General features: G+C 34.9%; 1 protein-coding gene across 4 annotated transcripts in view; it reads left to right on the forward strand.

Moving 5' to 3' along the window:
- Positions 1–23560, forward strand: part of KIAA0825 (KIAA0825 ortholog) — a 400739-nt gene that overhangs the window by 159684 nt on the left and 217495 nt on the right. For 3 of the 4 annotated variants that reach the window (XR_012130162.1, XM_073233922.1, XM_073233915.1), the window contains exons 14-17: positions 1447–1586; positions 11221–11331; positions 15455–15619; positions 20571–20795. Coding sequence is in view for 3 of the 4 variants with exons in the window: in XM_073233922.1 (XP_073090023.1) it covers positions 1447–1586; positions 11221–11331; positions 15455–15619; positions 20571–20795 (641 nt within the window). In the remaining variant the exon portion in view is untranslated. The remainder of the gene's footprint in view (positions 1–1446; positions 1587–11220; positions 11332–15454; positions 15620–20570; positions 20796–23560) is intronic. The other variant, XM_073233937.1, reaches the window with a different exon arrangement.

Raw genomic sequence — 23560 nt, forward strand, 5'->3', positions numbered from 1 at the left:
CTGTAAGTGCTTTAATTCAGAGTGAGAGAAACCACTATGGAGAGACATTTTTACTGAAGACTCCACAGAGAAAGTGATGTTTTTGCTGCAAATTGAAGGATGGGTAGGATGAAGACAAGAAAAAGGTTATGAGGAGTTCATCGCATGTGTGGCAGCCAAGGTGGACCTGCATGGACACAAAGGCACAGAGACAGGAAAGACGGCACCAGCTGGGTCTGTCCCTACTACCTGTGCTCCAGAGAGCACGCCTTCCACAGTGCTTCTCAAACCTTAGTGGGCATCAGGATCTCCTGCAAGGAGCTTGTTAAAACACAGGTTTCTGGGGATCACCTCCAGAATTTCTGACGAGGCCCAGAAATGTGCATTTTTGACAAGTTCTCAGATGCTGCTGATGCTGCTGATTGAGGCCCAAGCCATGAAAACCACTTGTCTAGACTCTGTTAACTGGATGGTTCATCCCTCAGTAAATTTCATCTGGAAATGATGCTGCAGATCGTTTCTCTCAGTAGTACTCTTTGTTCTGACCTTTTTTCTACACCCATTCGCACCTTTACATTGCTCAATCATCTTCCCTGCTCAATGCCACACTAGTCCCACAGTGCTTATGGCTGCAACCCAGTTGAGTTTGATGATTTCCTGCCTTTTTTGTTGTGGTGGTTGTAAGCTGATTTCAGATGTTTTGATCTTTAGCCAGTCGAAACTGAGATTTTAGAAGGAAAAAGTGAATCATATTACTAGTTTTCAGTTTTTACTTTACTTCCTTATCTCTTGCCAATTCATTGGTAAATTACTGTGGTAATGTGGGGGACCTAAATGTGATGATAACTTCCCAGGTAGAAGCTTATTTGCCTTGGAATTATTTCTCTTTGATGAAATGATTACCCAAGTAGGCAGCAGTGTGACTATTAAGACTGGTTCTAATTATTGATTGTTGATTTAAGGCTTTATGTATTAAATAATTAGATTATAGTTGACCCTTGACAGAAGCTTTGAATTCCTTTAGTTTTATCAGCAGTTATATAGTGTAGATGGCATATTACAAAGTAGTCAAAACTCATCATTAACTTCTTTCCATAAATAATGAAAAGAGTTATAGCACATAGTAGGTACTCATATTTGGTGAATGAACAAATAAATGTATTCAAAATAAATGCATAAGTAATTTTTATTTACTCCATGAAACAGTTCCAGGAACTATAGGCATGGTTGTTTTGTATCAGTTTTAAATTTGGCAGGCTACCAAATGTTAATTTGCTTTTAGCTAGTTGAGATTAAATGTAATTCCTTTTTTGAGCAACCCCAAAGTAAACAAGCATGAAAGCATTGTCATAGTAATCTGGGAGGAACTGACATTTAGAGGAGTTAGCATTACATCTGTACTTTAAGGCTATTAATTTCATAGATAAATTAACTTCATTACTCCACCTTTATCTTGCATTTTGAAAGGACTCCATCAGCTGGACAACTTACAGTGGAGGGTCAGTTGAAACTGCTCTTATCCCAGCCAGGTTGTAATTGGAACCTGCTTTTGGAAACCCTTCTGCATTGTGATGGTCTTTTACTGAGAATATTGCTGAAGAACTCAAGTGAGTATTGATAGTTATGAGAATGTCCTAAAAAAACCCAGTCATTGGTCAAGTTGAGTGACTTTGTTTTCCTACTTGAATGTTGGTAGAGGGATGCAAACCAACCAACCGCGCTGTGTCAGTATCAGCGGGTGAGCAGTAGGCAAAGTAGTGAATCATTATATAAACCTGTTGGAAAGGTTCTTTTTTCAGGGACTCCGAATTAGAGAAAACAATATTTTTACATGATACCATTCTGTCACAACTACCATTTTATAGAAATGTGTCAATATCCAAGGACTTGAAATGCCAAAGAAAATTATAGGAACACAGTTGTAAGTCCAAAACAGGAATCTCAGTTAGACCTGAGAGAGAGAGAGATTGCATTAGGCCACACTAGAAATTTCAGTGGACCATGAAAGTGTTTGTGTAACTTATAAACAAGCAAGCTGTGGCTCACATCTATGTCCATTGGTATATGGAAAAGTAATCATGAGAAAATTATGAATCAAGATTGAGGAGTTATAGGAAACTGTACTTCTCTTAATTAGACTTTCCTTTTTTCCCTGTAAGTACTATTATAGAAAATGGTAAGTAATGCTATTCAATCTAATATTGTATCCCCACTGCTCTTCTGATACATTTATGAAGAATTTTCTAACCATTTTCACATACCCCTACACATTTCTCCTCCTATGCTATGCCACATGTGAAGCCAGATTAATTTTACCAATCACTGATTCACTGTAGATTCCTGATTCAAAATCTTTTTCTCTTCTTCCACATCACCTTCAGAATCAAATCTCTGTTCATCAGCCATTCAAATATGATCCCAGACTAATTTTCTATTCTTTATTCCCACTATTCCTTTGTGTGCATGCACACACACACACACACTACCCCATTTCAGCCATTCATTGTATGGGGTATAATGAACTTTACAGCATCTTGGCTGCTTGCTTGCACTTAGCATATTCTGCCTTATATTGTTATTATAGTTATATGTGTCTGAGGCAGTGTCACCCAACCCTACCAGCCTGTTGGTATACAAATGAGGTTAACACTATAACCCTGTCCAAATTGCTCTAGTCATTTCTGGGAATTTTTGGTTTCTCAGATGTGCTCACAGCCAGTCCCCCATATTCTTGTTCCCCATCTACCCTGATGTTAGCTTCCAAAAAGCCACTTAGGGGAGGGGACCTCACTGCTGAGCTGCTTGTGTGAATATTGTTTCTCCCCTGGTGCTCTCAAATCCATGAAATCTTGTGCCAAAGGTTACTACAGCTCCTCAAGTCTCACCGTGTTCCACGCAGAAGTCTGGAGGTTCACCCTCTCCCAAACCCTGAATCTGACTTTATTCCCTTAGCCCCCAAACAGTTTTGTTGGAACCTCAAATCTCATAAAATTCGTCCACAAACAATTTCTTCAGCTGCAGATTTTAACTCCACTGTCCTACAGAAAGAACTGGTGCCAGGGAAACTACTTCCTGAAAGTAGCCAACATTTTTTGTTTACTGATTAGGTGACAGGCACTATGCTAAACACTTTACATTTGTTATCTAATCTGATTCTCATAACCTTGTAAATTATGTACTATGTTTTCGTCATGTTAAAAATAATAACATTAGAGTAGATGTTTCTTGCCCAGAGACACACATAGCTGGTAACTGTTGAGTAAACCTGGATTCTGAACCCTGCACGAGGTTTTTGTGCCCTGCCCTTTCCATACAAATACCCATGCAAATCAAATCCTGGAGTGGGTGAGAGATATCTGGAAGAATTGTGCTCTGTCCACTGTGCAGTTGGATTAACCATGACATCCCAATGAACATTCATTTAACTGTCCTTCCAGCTAGGATGTTAAGGCTGATCATAGATTATTATATTCCTCCTCAAGCTAATACAGTGCTTTTTACAGTACAAGTACAGTGATTGACCAGTTAAGAGAGAAAATGTGGAGCTCACATTAAACTTTATAATCTGAGCTTTCAGGCAAGGTGGCTATGTAACATGGACAGTATCTCACATGGCTGGAGTGTTACTCTAATGTAATCATTGAAACTCTCAAGCATGGTCCCTGAAGAGAAATGGTCCCTTGTTGATAGAGTTACGTAGAACAGCCTGGAAAATCAATTGCTAGCAAACCTTTCAACTATATTGATATAGCTACTAAGTACAGGAATAGCAATTAGCAGTGTTTTCTTACAGATAAATCCCATATGTACTTACCAATAATGTTACATCCACCTTCTGGTATGTGTAACACCATATCATTTTTTAGAGTCTTACAGTAACCAAGGGTACTACACTGTATCACCTTCAGTTGTGGTTCTTTCTGAGTGCAGAAGTACATTTACCCCACATTCTCAACTATCTGTCATTTTTTGCAAAGGCTGTTAACAGTTTGATCAGGGTTATAGAGCAGGTTATATACTCTGGTATTGTCATATATTGAATTTTATTAGCTACTTCAAATTCTTCAAAGGATGAAGTGACAATATTTACTAATCAATTAATTGACCAACTTATTAAGCTCCAGTAGATGTCTTGTTAAGTTAGAAACAGTATACTCAGGGAATCTAATGAATTAGACTAAGATGAAAATTATTATGTACACAAAAAGAAATTTGTAGTATTTTTTGAAGATTTTCTTTTCATTTGATTAGAAGCCTCAGAATATTTCAGAATACCATTTGGTAATTTAGGAGGAGTTAGATCATATTTTTTGGGAAGCAAAATTTTAAAGTAAAGTCTGCTGAATTAGGTGTTTCAAGCAACATAACTATCTGTTTTTTAATTGGAGGTTTTTCTTCATAACTAGTGTCTTTTGTCTAATTGATGAAATTTAACTTTGTGTTAAATTGACTCAAGAATAAGAATAAAGAAATTTTAACTATGTATTTTTTTATTTTTTTGATTTTATTTTTATTTATATATTTGTTTGTTTTTATTTTGGTATCATTAATATACAATTACATGAGCAACATTGTGGTTACTGGATTCCCCTCATTATCAAGTCCCTACCACATATCCCATTACAGTGACTGTCCATCAGTGTAGTAAGATGCCAGAGTCGCTAGGTTGTCTTCTCTGTGCTATACTGCCTTCCCCGTGATCCCCACACACACCATGTGTACCAATCATAATACCCCTCAATCCTCTTTCCCTCCCTTCCTCCCCATTAGTAACCACTAGTCCCTTCTTGGAGTCTGAGTCTGCTGCGGTTTTGTTCCTTCAGTTTTGCTTTGTTGTTACACTCCACAGATGAGTGAAATCATTTGGTACTTGTCTTTCTCCACCTGGAGAAATTATTTCACTGAGCATAATACCCTCTAGCTCCATCCAATTTTTTTTTTTTTGAGAGGGCATCTCTCATATTTATTGATCAAATGGTTGTTAACAACAATAAAATTCTGTATAGGGGAGTCAATGCTCAATGCACAATCATTAATCCATCTCAAGCCTAATTCTCGTCAGTCTCCAATCTTCTGAAGCATAACGAACAAGTTCTTACATAGTGAATAAGTTCTTACATGGTGAACAGTACAAGGGCATTCATCACAGAAACTTTTGGTTTTGATCAAGCATTATGAACTATAAACAATCAGGTCAAATATGAATATTCATTTGATTTTTATACTTGATTTATATGTGGATCCCACGTTTCTCCCTTTATTATTATTATTATTATTTTTATTTTTAATAAAATGCTGAAGTGGTAGGTAGATGCAAGATAAAGGTAGAAAACATAGTTTAGTGTTGTAAGAGCATGCTGTGTATTTTTTATTATACATATTTTAAAACAAGAGTTTCTTCATCCAATAAACAATTATTTAATTTTTTAGCTACATTTTTCTGTATAAACAATCATATAAAGATAAAAATGTGGAGTTTATCTCTTTTATGTCTGAAGCTTTTGGTTTTGCTCTACGAAAATGATTTATCAGAATTTCTATTTATTTTAAAAAGAATCAGCAGATCATATCTGGGAATAACTTTCTTGTAATATGAAATGCAACTTCACCAATGGTCAGAAAATATCAAAATTTAATAAATGAATGGTAAAGTTTTAATTCACAGTATATGCTTTATAAGCTGCAAGCTTCTAGGAAGTGGAATCATGTTTTTGCCATGGATAATAATTCCTCTAGTATAAAAATATGTAGCATTTTGAGGGAGTGATTACATTGCTAAAACTTGATAAAAGCAAACTGATTTTACATGGTAGGTAGTTTATAACATTCTCTGGGTGCAGTTCAGTTAGCTTGAGAAGGTTAATTTAGTTGGTTTTTAATTTTTAAGGTAGGCCATCTTAAGTTGAAGAGAAAAATCCTGAGACAAAAAGTCCACATGATAGTGACACATAGTGGGGAGGCTTGTTTTGAACCCCTTCAATTGGTAATATAAATTTTTCAGTGAGCTTTACCTACAGAAAATCAGATCTAATCTGACTTGACAGTGGCTGAAATATTTTATATTCTATCTCTCTGTGCCACCTAGAAAAGTCAAATATAACTATAGGAACATGTGTCTTCTGTATCAGTTAATGTGCTTCTAGTGCTAGCATGTAAAATGATGGGGTGTTATATTACAAGTGATACTGTTATCATGAATTCATGTAGCATCCTTTTCCCAACAACTCAAAAGTGATTCAACATATTATTTCATTTATGACCCTTGAATTATAAGAGCCTTTTGCAAATGAGGAAACTTAGATACAGAGGAATTAAGTAAATTGCCCACTCAATATTTAAGTGGTCCTTGCTAAAAGAAAGAAGAGCCATTATTTTGTGAGAGTATCTATTGTTTTGAAATGAATTCTAACATGAAAACTTAAGACTGTGGAGATATTTATTCATAGATATAAGAAATCATATTCTTCTGAATTAACTTCCAAAAATGTTTGGTTACTTGATTTTATAAAAACATTCTCTGTTCGACTAATATTTAATGGGCATCAACTATGTACAAGGCATCGCTCTCAGCTAGAGATACAATGGTAGACATGCCAGACTATATTGCCTTCATATTCAGGGGGATTAGATTAATTTCTGGGGAAAAGTAGGGAGGACAGGCCTTATAAACTAAAAAAATATAAAAATTAGGCAAGTTCAACTGTTAATAAGTTGCATGAAGCATTTTTCTAAAACAGAGTGCCTGATAAAATATTGACAGATTGTGTGATAAGGAAAGACTGCTCTGAAGAGTTGACCTCTACTGTGACTTATGAATTATTTGGGAGTAGGTAGAGGATGTCCTTCTGTAGTATTAGATATTTGGAATGTATGTAGACTTCCTTCCAGTATTCTAGAATGGGAGCCAGCAAACTTTTTCTATAGAGGGCCAGGTAGCAAATATTTTAGGCTTTGTTGACCAAACAGTCTCTATCACAACCACTGAACTGGACCATCGCAGCATGACAGCAGCCGCGACCAGGCATCAGGGAATCAGCATGGCTGTGGAGGGAGAACAAGGTTTCTTGTGACGGTCTTAGCATCCCTGGCTGGGTCTGAAAATAGTTAAACTGAGAAAGAAAGATTAACAGGAGAAGAAGCATACAAATTTATTTAAGTTTTTTCATGACATGGGAGCCCTCATAAGGAAATAAAAACTTGAAGAAATACTTAAATCTGAGTATTTTTATGCTAGGATAGTCGTGGGGAAGTATGTAGGTCAGGGAGTATGAGGTAAGTAGTAAATTGGGGGAAGCTTAGCAAGGCCTATTTGTTAGGATTCTTTTCAGCATCCTTTTGACTTTGGAGATAAGGATGTTCCTTTCCTCCTGTTACAAGAGGGCACCTCTCACAGGACAGTTTAATGACCAGTTTCAGGGAAAGAAGGAGTGGTAAAGTCAGAAAGACCTTCCTGCTTCTGCTGTTTTCTCAAACTCCTTCAACTTAAAATATTCAACATGCCAAGGGGTCATATCTGGGTAACATGGCCTAAGCCCCATCAGCTGTAATTGTAATGAAACTTTATTTATAGGCACTGAAAGTTGAATTTCACACAATTTTATATATCACAAAGCATATTCTATTTCCAATTTTTTTTCAGCACTTAAAAATGCAAAAACCGTTCTTAGTTTGTAGCCCACACAAAAGCAAGAATCAGGCTTGATTTGTCCCCTTGGCTGTAGTTGCCAATGCTTGTTCTAGAATATTGTGTGGCATCCAAGCTCCCATGGTGGGTTTATTACTTCTCTGCAATGTGTTCATCTGGAGAGGAGACCTGCACACAGCCCTAGTATGACCCTTTTGCTTTCTCTCCCAAGGTCTGAGGAGACATACCCGCCAGATAGCTAGGCTTATTAGTATCTGCCAACAGAAGGAATCTCCCCTTGAAATAGCTTTAACTCAGTTCCACATTATATGGACTTCTAGGGACTTTGTATTTATTGGGAGCACAGGTGGAGCTCAACACTTTTCGCTTACTCGCTAGGGCTGCCAGCTGCAGAATTTGGACCAATTAAACCACCTTGTTTCATGGTCATCAGACCTTGTCTACATCATGGACTTTTCTTGGCACAACCTGTTTAAAGAGAGAGTGCCCAGTTAAGAATGAAAAATGTTAAGATGTTAAGTAGAAACCAGGCCATACTTGCTTAAATAAACTGAGTATATATAATTTGGAGAAGAAAAGAAGAGAGGAGGCCAGACAGCTATCTTCAAATATTTTAAGGCTTCATGTAAAAAAGAACAAAAATAGGCTGTCCAACTCAGTAAGTGGAGATGCCTGGGAATAAGTTAGAAGGAGATGGATTTTGGCTGTCAGTCAGTCAGGAAACCTGAATTCTCAACCTAATGTTAACTGAAGAAGTCACAGCTCTTTGCTTCTTTTGTTTATCTACTGAAGAGACTAGCTTATATCTCTGTAGTCCTTTCTGATACCAGTGTTCTATATTTTTTTTAAATGCAAAACAGTTTGGTAACTTGAGCTGTCCACCCAGCAGAGGGACTATTGCTTTAAATGGTAGTGGATATATTCCCCGCACTAAAAAGGATTAAAAAAGAAACTAGGTCACCATTCTCACAGATGCTACAGGACTTTCATTCATTCATTCATTCAACGAATATTTATTCATTTGTTAACCAAATATTTGCTCATATCCCTGTAGGGTACCTGCCAGCCATAGGATCTCATTATGTTTTTTAATCAGATAGTTAGAACTTGATATAAATCTGTAGGTTAGGAATCAAAGTTTTTAAAGACCTTTTTGGACTGTGCTTTGTTATTCTTTCTCATGTCTACTAATAAAGCAAAAATTCCTCTTTGCTCCAAAAATGACTCAGTTAAATTAAAATTAAATCCAACTTTGGTGTCCCAATTAGCAGTCATTTCTTTTCAAATTGATAATCTCCTTACGCAGAAAAGCCCTGTGCTTCTACCTTGCTTCCTATTCCATTTTTTGAGCTGCTCACTTTCATTTGCAAATCTAAAGGGTTTGAAGTTAATTTAAGAGTCTGTTTGCAAACATTAGAGCCCTGATTCCTATATTCAGTTTTATAGAATAATACTTGCTAGATGTAAAACTAGGAAAGGGTTTCATGGATAAAAATGCTTACAAACACAAATACTAAAATCCCTTCTTGGAGAGTTACAGGGCTCATGAATAAGTAAAGGTGCTGAGAAATCCTATAGAAAACAAAAAGTGTTTAATATTGTTGAAACCAGAACACATGCACTACCCATTAACATCCATGAAACGCACTTTGAAAAATCTTTATAAAAAGCATGGGGAAGAACTGTTATAGGATATAGGCAAAACTGTTTCAGAGAGGATTGCCTGTATACATTTACAAATATGTAGATAATACAAAATAATTTTTAAACACAGAATTGCCTGTGCATGCCATGTGCAGATTAACAGTTTTCAAGGAATTGGAACCAATTGTTCAATTGTAAATCTCTATTGAGTGTAGCTATTTTCTTGATGACTTATCGAGTACTTCTCTACTGTATTCATTGTCAGCCTCATTATTTGTTAAAAAATGGAGATAATATCCACTTAATAGAGTTTTTGTGTGGCCCAAGATAAATGGGAAAATGCATGTAAAAACACTTGAAGACTGCTTGCCCAATTGTGGACATTCAGTAAAGGCCTGTATCCCATCTCACCATAATCACAGTCCAGAATTTGGGACTGTGGGTATTCCAAAGAGGCTGATGATTCATGTTTATTTGGGGAAAAGAGGACAGAATAAGTTGAAAGTCTTGAACTTCAATTTTTATACAAGCATTTTAGAACATAAAGCAAGAAAATAATTCCCAGGAGAACAAACTTGGAAAGGAGGATCCCTGAAAAAGAATTTTTTTTTAAATCATCATATGTTTAAGACCCATTTCATGAGACTTCTTTTTAAAAAATTAAATTTTTGCCAAAATAAGAATAATTTGAGGAAAAACGTGGTAAGTCATATTTAATGAAAGCCTTTAGAGAAATGGCAGGTCTTTATATCTATTGTTAGCAGTTTATACAATAAACTGAAAACTAATTTTGAAATTATATTTCAATTTTATTTTTGTTAATTTTCATAGTAAACTAAGCTGTGACATTTGTTTAGTGCTTCCTTAAAACAATTTTTATTTGATTTCCACCTCCTCCCACCTTTTTCTTGGGTATTAAGTTATTGGCCTGGTGTTTTAGGTTTGAGTCCTTATTTTACTTGCTGCATTTTCTATTCTTGTGTGTTCTATCTAATGCCTCTGTGTGATGTGTCTTCAGTGTCTTCCCTTTGGTTAGGGATGCTCGTTAGTGCCTGGTTAATCCAGCGTCCCTGGGCTCATGGCACGCTCTTCTATAGCATTGCTGCCAAATCCATTTTAGTGACTCAGCAGGAGCTTGTCATTAACATCCTTATAGAAAGTAAAGATTAAGCAGTCTTGGAAAGCAGCTAGTGTTCCACATATGTGTAAATCTTTGGTACCAAGAAACACAGTCTCCTGGTGGGCTGGTGGTCACTTCCTCACCTGACACCCCCACTTCCTTTGAAGCATTAACAAGTTCAGTTCTTAAAAGGGGTTTAAAATAATGTCTGCAGTGAAAAGGAGCCTTCAATGTTATTGAAATGCCAATCTGTTTCCAAATCTTATGTTTGTTTATATAATGTATAAAACATTTGATAAAGGAGAGGCAGATGGAATTCAAAATAGAAGCTTTATTATCGGTAAAATCTGGAACAGAGAATATAGTTTGAAATATGTGGCTTGCCCACATTGCTCTCCAAAATTAAACTGATCCCTCCATCTCCCCAACCACCCTGGCTCCCCTCTGACCGCCCGCCAAACCACCAACGGAGCGGAAGCCCACAGAACCCCCTTGCAGTGGCAGAGTGCGCTCTGGTAGATCGCACAGAGTGAAGAGCGGGCCGCTGTCAGGCCGGCCCCAGAAGCGGAGCCAAGCACCCCGCCCCAAACTCACCACGAAGAAGTCTCTTTTCCTCTCTAACAGTGAGAACTGAGGAAAGATAAGGGTGTGACTTATATTAAAGGGGAGGAAAATACGAGAGTCCAAGCTAGGTTAGATGTAAATCTGATAGGAAAATTCCTCTTAGATAGAATTCTTGATTGAGGGAGGTGAGGCTAAGTGTATGACATTTGTTTGAACAATGTATACTTTAGGCAGATTTAGAACTTACTGATCTTTATCTCTTTCACAGCTGAAGATCCCATAGAGACACATCTGGAAGATTATACATTAAATATGCAAATGTCTGGCTCAGAGGCAGGGAGAAAGGAAAAGGAAAGGGATGACCTGCATGTGGAGAAGGGTAGGAACCAACTTTAAAGGGGGTTAAAGTAATAGAACACTAGCTGAATCTTCTTGCAAGAAATAGGTGATATCAGAATGAAAAAGAAACAGAAGAATATCCCAATAGTGTAGGTGATTCAAATGTGAAAAAAAAACGTTTGTGGATGATACCTCACACAGGTATTGGCTTTCACTAGGTTTCTAGGGTCAAACCTTAGAAACATCTGGGATCTGCTGAAGATCACTCTGGCCAGGTCTTTTTAGATGGTGGGTAAGGTTCAATTTAGAAATTACCTTGGAATATTGAGAATAATAGGAAAGAGTCAGTCCTGATATGTAAGGCATAGGTAATATAGGACTTTCAAGGGCAGCCAGAGGAGTTAAGATTTAATGTACATTCTGGAAAGAGTTTTGTTTAAAACAAGAAGTAGAGAAAACCTAAACCATATTAAAAGTGTTAGGAACAAAGAAGAAGGGACAATAGGAAAAAAAATCAACATTTGATTCATTATGGAAAAGGGGATGAGGAGAGAGATATCTGTTACATATTTTGTTACATCTAACAATTCAGAGAAGTAATAAAAATTTACAAACAGTAATCTTGGAGACAATGATCGTGTCCTAGACAGAAATAGAGAATATAGTAAGGAGCATGAAGATCGGATATAGGGATGGAGAATTTGGAAACTTCTGCGATCTTTGAAATCAAAGGATAACAGAATTTCTCAGCCAGGCATAAAGCAATGAGCTGGAAGAAGACTAAGGCCAAATAGTTCCAGGGGGATTCCCATGGGCCAGTGCCCCTTCCCTTCCACAACCTGTTTTAGTAACACTTTTATTCAGTCTTGATCCTTCATACATATATTGTCTATGCCTGCTGTTGTGTTATGACAGTAGAGTTGAGTAACTGAGGCAGAGACCAAATGGCTTGCAAAACCTGAAATATTTACATCTGGCCCTTCATAGAAAAAGTCTGCCACCTTGATAGAAGTTTTATAAGATGATAAGAGAGTTACAGAAAAGATAAACCAATGAAGTGCCTGGAAACTAAGAGACTATGACCTTAGAAAATTCAGAGAACAGAGGGTTTCCAAATAGATAAAAAAGAGAACAGGGTAGAGATGAGGAGGATGAGGGTTAGGGGGAAAAAATCTTGTCATGTTATGACTAGGAGGTAAATGTCATTCCAAAAAGTAATTTCTGGATGGGCCAAAACCCAAACAAAAATACTCAAGGGAAATCTTCCTTCCTCCCTTTCTTCCTTCCGTCTTTAGTATTAAAACATGTAACCTGTTCTAGGTGCAATTAGGAGATACCTAAAGGCAAGGTGCATATCCATTGAGAATCTGTACTAAAGATGTAAAGAGATAATGCATGTGAAATTGCAGAGTGCTGCAAGAAATTAAAATCTTTTGCATTAAGGCAATAAATTATCACATGCCAAATACTTGGTTTGGATTGAGTAATTTGCATTCAGAGGTTACTGTCAATAAATTATCAAAGCAGGCTTTTAGAAGTTTGATATTCTAGCTTAATGCAAACAAAACAGGCAAAGTCTTACTACTTTTGTGACCTTGAGACAAATAACCCAATTTCTGTCAAGTTTACCTTTTTCATCTGTAAAAGTGGGCTAATCAACACCAATTCCATGAAGTATTATGGAGATGAAAGAGATGTAAAGCAGCTCACGTGATGTTTGGCATAGAGTAATTACTTTGTGAGTACTGAATTTATTTTTACAAAGCTGGTATAAATCTGAATTCATAAACTTAAATACACAAGAGATATCAAAATCAGTTATTGTCTTCAAGTCAATTTTGTGAGGATTCTGCAACCTATCCTATCAGATTGGTGGAACATCTAACCCTGGGTATTCTTAGTATTCCAGGGTAGTGCCTAGGACCCTGAGAGGGCTTACTGCCCATCAGTTACCTGGTCACCCTACTTACTGCACAGATACCCTTTATCCCTGTCCATGTGCAGCAGTCAGGTGTGGCTTGAAACCCATGGTGAGACTGAGAGCCTGCGTCAGGGACCCTGCTTCCCTCAGAGCCTCACCCTCACAAGCCTCCTGGGTCACTGCCAGCAAGCAAGGTGTAGGTGCTCCCCATGCAGACCAGAGGCTCCTCTTTGCAGTCCCAGACATCTCCTCTCTCTCAGCCCTCCAAACTCTTGTCCCTGTCCACCTGCCAGGACACATAGGATTCCACTTTGGTATCATATAGTAGTCCCAATACTTTACCTTTTCTGACCCACAAAAATGGCTATTTCATGGAGTACAAACTAGTAACTATTCAATAGATTTATCTCTTTTCTTTTTTTAATGTTAAGAGGGCAACCAACTTCTGTCTATATGTTCTTTTCAAATATCAAATAATGGAAGTAGACTACTTTATTCCAGAGCAAAGAAGAATAGAGAAAAATAAAAAAATAACATCTCATTAAAGTATCTTGATACATTTATATGGTAATAACAAAAACAATAGTAGTAATATTTTTGTTGTAATTATCCCTCACACGCAGCCCCTTTTCTCTCGCTGTGGCGTCATGTTGTGATTCACGGGGCCTCAGATCACTGAAGTTGTGTAGATCATCCAGCTTCATCCCCTGCTCATTCAAACCAGTCACACTTTAGCCATGTTACCCTGTCCAGCTACTTATCTTCTCACCATTATACCAACTCTTCTGTCCTCCTGGGAGGTGCCCCCACCTCACGTTGTCATGCTGATAAATTTCTACTCATGAGACATGGTCTTCTCCGTGGTTTCTCTGTGTTCCCTGAAAAAAATTTGCAAATACAGAGACATTGCTCCATCTAGGTTCTCAAATAGTATCATCTCATCAGAAATGTTCTCTCTGTCTCTTGGTTCTACTTCTTACTGTATTGGATTCATTATCAGTCCAGTTCTCCCCCAAATGGCTATTGGTAGCTTCCAGCCTACTTTCTACCTGCATGGGAACCCCAATAGAAAGAGAATTCTATTTTACCAGTAGTTCCTGCAAAAAAATCCTGAAGAAAATTTTCTGGATCATATAAATCAAATCACAGAAATAAAATTATCAAGAGGAAATATCAAAGTTTCCAAATGAGTAAGAAAAAAGAAATGTACTCATTCCAAAATAATCTACATTATATTTATTCAAGATATTTAAAATATAAGAGACAAGATGTAAGAATTATCATTATCTTTAATCCAATGAATATTTTTATATATTATGATATGGGCATATCATGCTAATTATATGAACAAAATAGACATTATTATTTTACCTTTCCAGTCCTATCTATAATGCAACAATATAGGAACTTACGATACTGATATTTGAGGAAATCATAATGGAGCCATAGGAGGGCTGCAAAGGACAATTAAAATGGCTCTGTCTTTGTGGGAATTCCTTAAATAGTTTTAATGAGAAACCAACTGATAAAGCTCTTCATTCTGAAATGACAAGGTCTATGAGTTTGAGAACATTTATAAATTTATTTGTACAATTAATAGCATAATTCTGAGAACACTATAAATGTGAATGTTCCATGAAATTTGTGTTCTGAATAAAAGGTATAGTAAGTTCAGAACACAAATCCTAAAGAGAGATACAAAGATTCAACTAGTTTTAAATAGGTTTTAGAAGACAAAAGATTATGTATAGAAGATTTCTATTTGGTGTTTAAGTTATATATACATATATTCATTCATGTATATTTGTGTATAATACAAATGAAAATGCAATACCAAATACAGACTATCACTGGTTGGTAGGATTTGATTAAAAGAAGTTTCATTTTCTTAGTTGTCTGGATTTATTTTACAATTTCTCGAATGAATGTGTATTACTTCTTAAATGATAAATTTTTTTTAAGTTTCTTTAAGAGAAAAATGAATTCGGACATAAAGGAAACTGGCATTGCTCTTTGAAGTGTCCCTGTGGACCTTCTCACAATTTTTTCCCCACAAATACCCATGATTATCTCAGAAACAGTATTCGGTTAGATGTTCATTAATCTGAAAGGATATGGCATTTCTCTTATTATATAAATATTAGTTAAATACATTTTTGCTGCATTATGATAGAGTAAGTGATAAGCATTTAATCTTGTTTACTGATACCTATCTTACTAAATCATTTTTATTCTTTTCAAGAACAACTTTCTGATACAGAAAATGATCTGAACCAAGGATGCAGCTTGGTGGAAAGCATCTTTAAAGTATTACACCATTGCCATTTTTCTCCACATACATTTGGAAATGTTTTTGTGAGTTACATGGAAGAAGAACAATTATGGGACTTTTTATATAACATTCCAGGTATGGGAAATTACTATCTATAAAAGAAGTGTTTTATAGATACTTAAATATATCTTTACAGGTGTTTAAAAAGTTTTATTGGTGTCAGTTTTGCTGAGTCTGTTATTTGTAAAAGTTTATCTTACTTTTTTTTTAGTATAAAGGTTTCTTTTAGGAATCTATCAAAATATGGTATGTGGGGCAAGGAGAGGGAAAGATTTAGGGGGGGAATTATGCAATTCAGATTTTCTTCTTTTTTTATTATTAGGAAATGTTCTCTCATAAAAATTTAATTTAATATTTACCACAGATTATGTTCTGCTTTTGAGCACATAAGACATTAGTAAGATGTGAAAACATATTCTGTGATTCTTGGGTGCATTTGTTCAAGAAACTGATAGTCAAAACTGCTGGTCAGTTTTCTTCATATGTAAAAGGTATTATTCTCATGACCATGATGCCTCTCTCTCCAAGACAAGCAAGCCTGTCATTGCTTTGGGGACAATATGTTTCCTCATCTATACTGTTGTCCTGCCTACAGCTAGAGAAGATGTTAAAGGCAGAGCAGGTAGCATACCTAAATAAGAAGTGTTCTTGGGTTGTCCCACCTTCAGGGCCGGGTGGAAAGATCCTCACATTGTTTTATCTTTAATATCCTGGCTTTAAATCTCCAAACTTATTACCTTGGGAAAGTGAAGGGTGAGAACTTAGACAATGGCTATCCTATTGGTCCATTAACCATTTTCATCATTTACATTTGACTTTCAACTTGTAAACTTTCTTATATATACTGTTTTGGAATCAACATTTTCATAAAATATTTCCTAAGGTGTATATAAAATATCTGACTTAAATAATCATGGTTTTATTTTTCCTGGACTTTTTGAATATCCTCTAGACATTACCTGATACCTTTTTAGCTATTTTAAAGTCATTATGTTGCATATTCTCTAGGTCATTATTTCTGCAAAATACCAATAGGTAACTTTATCTCATGATTTCAACAATCTGAATCTGTCACTTAAGAACTTCATAATAATTATCTCCTTGTCAAGTTTTATCTCCTAGTTTCCATGTATTCCTTCACTGTTTTCTCTTTTCCCAAAGGAGGGGCCATTTTCTAGTTAAAAAACTGAATTACTTCATCTGTAGACTTTATTAAACTGAAAGAAAAACAACCCTTCCCCCCATTTTTAGTTGTTCTGGTGAAGTAAGAACTGAATTCTCTCACAAGATTATAAAGAATGGGTGATCCACATGCTTCAACCTTTATTTATCCTTCAACTCTTAAGTTCTTGAACCATTTTGATACTCAGAACAAAACTATAGTGAAAATGACCTAGAAGATACCAATGGACTGCAGGTGCTGGTGCAAGAAACCAGAACTGCTACCTGCTCCTAATTAGTCTTCTCTTCTGTACACATTGAGCAATCCTCCTTCACAGGGTCAAACAAGTCTGCTGGAACAGGTATTACACATATTCCTAGAGCCCAAATTGTATGATGAGTCTCACAGGGGCAGAATTTCAAATTGTTGAAACATCCTCATCTTTGTACAAGTTGTTTCTCTATAAACATTAAATATTCTCTGGAACCTAACACCTTTCACTGGTCATGACAGAATGTACCTTTGTCTTTTCTCTATTTAAGTCTTTGCAAAAGTTTTCCTATTCTTCTGTTACCAATCATGGTTATTGTAAAACCCTAACAAAATAATATAATATACTAATTCATAATAGAATTAAGCCTTTTACTATAAATTTAACTTGAAAATAAATCAGGTTTACAGGAAATACACCAGACACATAATCATAAGCCCACAATATTTGCATTTTACCACTAATAGATCTATGTTTCAGTAAATATAATTAACCTATTCAGATAACTAGAATACATTATTTTAAAAGTAGTACATTTTCCTCTCCTGAAATGCTGTCAGTGATTGCATTATAGCTTACCCATAAAGTGTCACAGTCTTACTATTTTAGGGTGGAAAGGCAAGGATGAAGTAGCCAGTATCCTCATCTTATTGCTGACTAATGGAAATGTTTAGAGACTTGACTAAGATTGTCCACTGATTAAGTTGCAGAATCAGAAGAAACCAAACCTGACTCATAGTCTATGTAATTTCTCTATTTTTTTCTATTATACTAAATTTTTTAAAATCTTTGCATTATGAACATATGACTGTAGTAATGAAATGTATGATCTGATTTTGTAATTAGAAGCCCAACACTTAACCCCTTAGAATAACATAAGCTGGATGAGGGGAATAAGAGTGAAAATATTCTTTAAAAAAATACAAAGGATAGAAATACAAAAAATAATTAAGTTGAGCAATTCACATGGGCATTTCAAAGGCCAATACACTATATGAGAAGTAGATTTGGTCACAGTCATTCAAGCTTTTATCCTCAAAATAGGTGAAGTGAACTTTAGCTGGGCAAATGAAAATATCAAAGCATAAATTACTTCATTCTTCAGTCCTTCTATTCCTTGATTCTCTTTTTCTTCTAAGAGATAAATGTCTTTAATACATCCCATGAGTTAAACTTTATAAGAAATTACCAAACTGTTTTTCAATGTAATCATGTCTTTTTACATTCCCACCAATAATCTATGAGAGTTTTGGTTGCTCTATACCCTTGCTAACACTTGGAATTGTCTTTTTGATTTTAGTCATTCTAAGGGATATATAATATTATCTCATTGTGGTTTTAATTTATATTTCCCTGATAATTAGTGACATCAAACACTTCTTCAGGGCCTTAAAGGTTATTTGAAAAAATTATTTTGTGAAATATCTGTTCATAGCTTTTCATTTATTAATTGGATTGTTTGTCTTGAGTTGCAAAGGGTTCGTCATATATTCTCAGCACAAGTTGTCTGTCAGATACATGTATTGATAAAAATTTTCTCCTAGCCTATGGCTTACTTTTTCATTTTCTTAAGAAGGTCTTTTGATATGGAAAAGTTTGTAATTTTGATGAGTTCAACTTGCAGTTTTCTCTTTAGAATAGTATTTTGTGTCCTAAGAACTATTTGCTTATCTAAAGAGTGCCAAGATTTCTATTTTGTTTTCTTCTGGAAATTTAAAGTTTCTAGTTTTTATACTTAGTTCTATGATTGATTTCATGTTGATTTTTTTTGTGTAGTGTGAGGTAAGTGTTGAAATTCATAGTTTTTCATACAAATATATAATTTTTCCTGCTCCATTTTTGGAAATCACTATTCCTCCCCAGCTGAATTACTTCAGTGCCTTTTTCTGAAGTTAAATGGCCAATTGAGCAAAAGCATGCAACTATTTGTAGACACTGTTCTAGTATTTGGAACTACATGTTCCTAATAATTGCATTGTTATTTATTTGCTTTCTGTTTGTTCCATCTAATCTTTGTTATTTTTCCCACTATTTTGGCCTTCTTTTGGATTAACTGAGTATTTTTCAGTATTACATTTTATCTTATCTAATGCCTTATTAGATATACTTCTTTGTTTATATTAGTAGTTGTTACAAAGTTTACAATATGTATCTTTAAGTCATCACAGTTTACCTTTCAATAATATCATATCACCTCACAAACTAATGTAAGAAACTTACAACAGTATATTTCTATTTACTCCCTCCTATCCTTTATGCTAGTGTTTCATTCATTTTATTTCTACTAGTGTTCTAAACTCTACAATTTGTCATTTTATTTTTACTTCATCCACTTATGTATTTTAAAGAATTAAAAAATGAGAAGAACGTCTTTAATATCTATCCATATATTTACCATTTCTGGTACTTTTGTTTGGTCAGGTCTGAGTTCCTAACAGGTATCATTTTTTCTTCTACTTTGAGTAGTTGCTTTAACATTTCTTGTATTACAAATCTTTTGCTATCAATTTAATTTAGCTTTGATGGCGTTAAAAGTACTTCACCTTCAAATTTGAAATATTTTTCATAAGATACAAAATCTGGATTGACAGATTTTTTATTGTCATTCTTTTTCTTTTCTCATTCAGTACTTTAAAGATTTAATTCTGGTTATCTTCTGGCTTACATTGTTTCTGATGATAAATCAGTTGGATTTAAAGTGTGTTTGTATAGTAGTACTCCCTCTGTTTCTGTATATACTTGCCAGTCATATTTTTTTTAATTTATTGTATTTATCATACAAGTCTTACATATTCATGGTGGGTAAAAATATAATCTGGAAGAAGACAGGATAGCTGAAGAAAGGAGGGAATGAAAAAAGTGGGAGAGGGATGGAAGGAAAATAGGACAGAAGAAGAGAGGGAGGGAAGGAAAGAAGAAAAGGTAGAAGAAGGAAGAAAGAGGAAAATGACCTGAAATTCCATCTGTTACTGATAATCACCATTTATGTTATAGTGTATATCTTCTAATTATGTTATATATATATATGTAGATATGTATTTTTTAAAAATGAAAATAGTATGTCATACTCTTTTCTAAGATGCTTTTATTTTTTGAATGAAACAATATACGGCTTTATTGTGTAGATGGATATACCTTAGATAATTAAACAAATCACCAATTACTGGACATTTAGATTATTTCCCATTTTATTTATGTCCTGTATGTGATAATAATTGATTTCTTGGGATATAGTCCTAGAGAAGGAGTAAGTGGGTTAACAGGTAAGTAAAGTGTGAAAGCTTTTTATATTATCACCAAATTGTCATCTAGGAAAGTCATGCAATTTATATTTCCACCAGTAGAGTTTGAAATTACCAGGAAATACTGTTATTCACTGTTATTTTAATTACCCTTTCCTCTATTACCAAGAAAAACTTTTTATTCAAATGTTTATGGACTGTTTATCAATTATATGACTTCTAGGTTAAAAACAGCTCAGCTTTCCTTTCCTAAGCTTTCAACTAGATTTTTGGGAAACTAAATTCCCAATCAAACAGGGTGAAAAATATTGCCAAATTCTGCTAACTGTAATATGATGTCTGATTTTAAAGTCTCAACATGTATGGAGTCTGAGCTAGAGGTAATCCGATGCTTGAGACTGGCACTGACTGATGCTGTCAAGGACGTTGTACAGCAGATAATATCTCTGATGAACTCGGGGAGAAACTGTGAGCCAAACCTAAACAAGACCAGTGTTCCTGAACGTTTGTGTGAGAGCATTCCAAAAGAATGGAATTATATTCCAGAAGAAGCAAAAAAGAAAGAATCAAGCAAAGGTATATTTTGTTTTTTCTGTTAGAACATCTCTCTGAAGAAACAATTTTCTAGGGTATGAGATCAAGCAAAATTCTTAAACTTGTAAGACTTGTAAAGTTTATTAATCTTCTTTTTACTGTGTATATTTGGGACCCACAATTTTCTTTGCTGCAAGCCATATAATCAAGGACACTAGAAATGAAAATGTCTCAAATGGTCATCAAAACTATGAATTCAGAATATTATGTGATATTTTGTGTTTATGCTAGTATTCACAAATCAGTCACAAGGTTTTAACTAATAGATTTCCCTTAAATCTATTAAATAATCTAAAATCCATTGATTGCTTTGATATTCAGTTTAATACTCTTTCCCCTGCAACTCTTGTTTACACATCTATATTTGTGGCTTTTAGGTAGAAAAAACAGCACCACATTTAGTAATTAGGTATTTTTCTGACAGAGTATCTTTACTCCCAATACCTATGATTCTGAATTCAGTACATTGTTCCTATGCAGGGCGGTGCATCTACTAAAGTTATTTAAGAACCATCAGTTACATATTATTCATTTATTTTATTAATTAAGTCTTCTCTTCTTAAATGGTTTCTTCCTACCTAGCTGTTTCTACTTTCTGAGAATTTCACATCATTTCTTTGAATGTGTTTTATGTATCTGTCTATATTCAATCTTCTTTAGGATTTTTAAAATAAAATGTTTCTCCTTTATAAATTCATCCTTAAAGAAGAATAGTTTTTTCACGAACTCTGAGGAAATTTTCCACAGTGAAATACTCCAGCTGAACCCACTAAAGCCAATTGAAGGGACGAACCTTTCTTTCATTCTTCTCTATGGAGATCCTAAATAATGTGGCTCTTATCCAGGGACCTTACAATACAAACTCTAGGCAATTATCTATCTGTGACCTTTCATAGTAATGCTTTAATTCTATCCAAGTCCTATTAAACTGCCTTTGAATCCAGTAAAGCCATTTAATTGAAATTGGAAAATGTCAGCTTTTCATTGCTTAAGTTCTTCCTTGTCGGGGCTGTTTCCATCTCTCCTTCATTCTAGCTTTTAGATATTTCATAGATTTTGAGCATTCAGAAGGCATTATGTATAGTTAACATATCATGTCATATGAGCAGCACTATTTTGTTTGTGACTTTCAAGTAGTTCTAGTCATGAACAATTTTGCTTTCTACAAACATTTCAGAATTCTTCCGTAACATTTCAAAGAGCTTCTGGTTCCCAGAAAGCCTTGCTTTGTAGATAGATACCAGTTCTTGTGGTTTTCCTTACTAAATTTTATTTATATAATTTCCACTAAGAGCAGAAATACAACACTTATACTATTGACAACCCTAGAGCTGTGCCAAATGGCATAAATATATAAAAGAAAGAAATGAATGAAAGTATCTTTGTAAAACATTTTGTGCATTCCACATGAATATGACCGAGAAGAACACCATTGTTCCTCATTTCTCCCCTTTTTTGACTAACAGTACTCAACCTTTATTTTTACTGCAATATACAAGACAGATAATATTTACATGCCAAGCAATTAATCACTTACTCAATAGCTCTTTGCTAACTTAGTTACTGCTGCATACCAGACACTAGGGTTGAGACCAGATATAAACTGAAAATAATATACCTCCTTCTCTAGTATAACTTTACAGATGGGTGCAAATATCTCAGGAGATGTACAAGATAATTTGGTGTGTGAGAAGAAAGGAAGAAATAACCTTTACTAAAATTTCATATGGAGATTGTCACTGGAACTTTCCCTTGGTCTATTAGTGAGCCAGACGTGTGTTGGGGAAGGATGGACAGGGTAACCTCTCTCCTTTGGCCTTCAGCACACAGTAATGAAGTAAGGTTGTCCTCTGTATTTCAGAATCTAGCTTTAGCAAAATTAACCTCACCAAACACCCAAGTGGCTTTAACATTTTCCTATAAATCAACAGTAGTGTATGAACTAATATTGGGAATGCAAGGAAGAGCAAACAATGACAAAGTGAAAAAGCTCACACTTCTATTCCTGATATAAGCTCCTTCACAACCATATTGTAAGGTAAAACAATGATGGACTGATTAGATTCGGCCAAAAAAAAAACACAAAAAACCAAAAAGAATAGAAAAGGAAATATGTGGGAAAACCATTTGAAATATAGCTTCCCATGCATTATTATTAAACATGAATCCCTTGTGAGTATTGTGCTTTTGAGGTGTTACCTAAAGATAGTTGGAAGTCATTTTGATTAGTAAAAGATTTTACAACTAATTATACAAAATATGAAGACAAACCTCTATAATTGTTTTCAACAATGCTAAGTAAAATGATGTTTAATCCCATACTTAGCAAAATTTGTCTAAATAGTGATAAATGGTTAGAGGATTTTTTTGAGGATTCTAACTTACTGAAAGATAATCACCAACATAAGGGAGTATTTGTCCTTCCCGACATGATGAAAATGATGGAACATGGAAGACAGTGTGGTGACAAACTAAAATGCATTTCTTGATTTCTTTGTCAGGAACTACTGTTACACAGAAAACACTAAAGATTTAAAGAAGTATATATTACAATAAATTACACAGTGTAGGAGATTTACCAAAGAATTGAATGAAAGTTCACACTTTTCTGATACAGCTCAGTTTAGGTATTTGTTTCCTTCAGTTCCAAAGAGCAAATATACAAATAACTAGCTGCTTTGCTTTTTTGACAGTTAAATAAGAGATATACTAGAGAATATATTTTCTTAACAGTAAGTTACTTTTAA

The sequence above is a fragment of the Manis javanica genome, chromosome 1 (genome assembly GCF_040802235.1).
Source record: "Manis javanica isolate MJ-LG chromosome 1, MJ_LKY, whole genome shotgun sequence".
Lineage (NCBI taxonomy): Eukaryota > Metazoa > Chordata > Mammalia > Pholidota > Manidae > Manis > Manis javanica.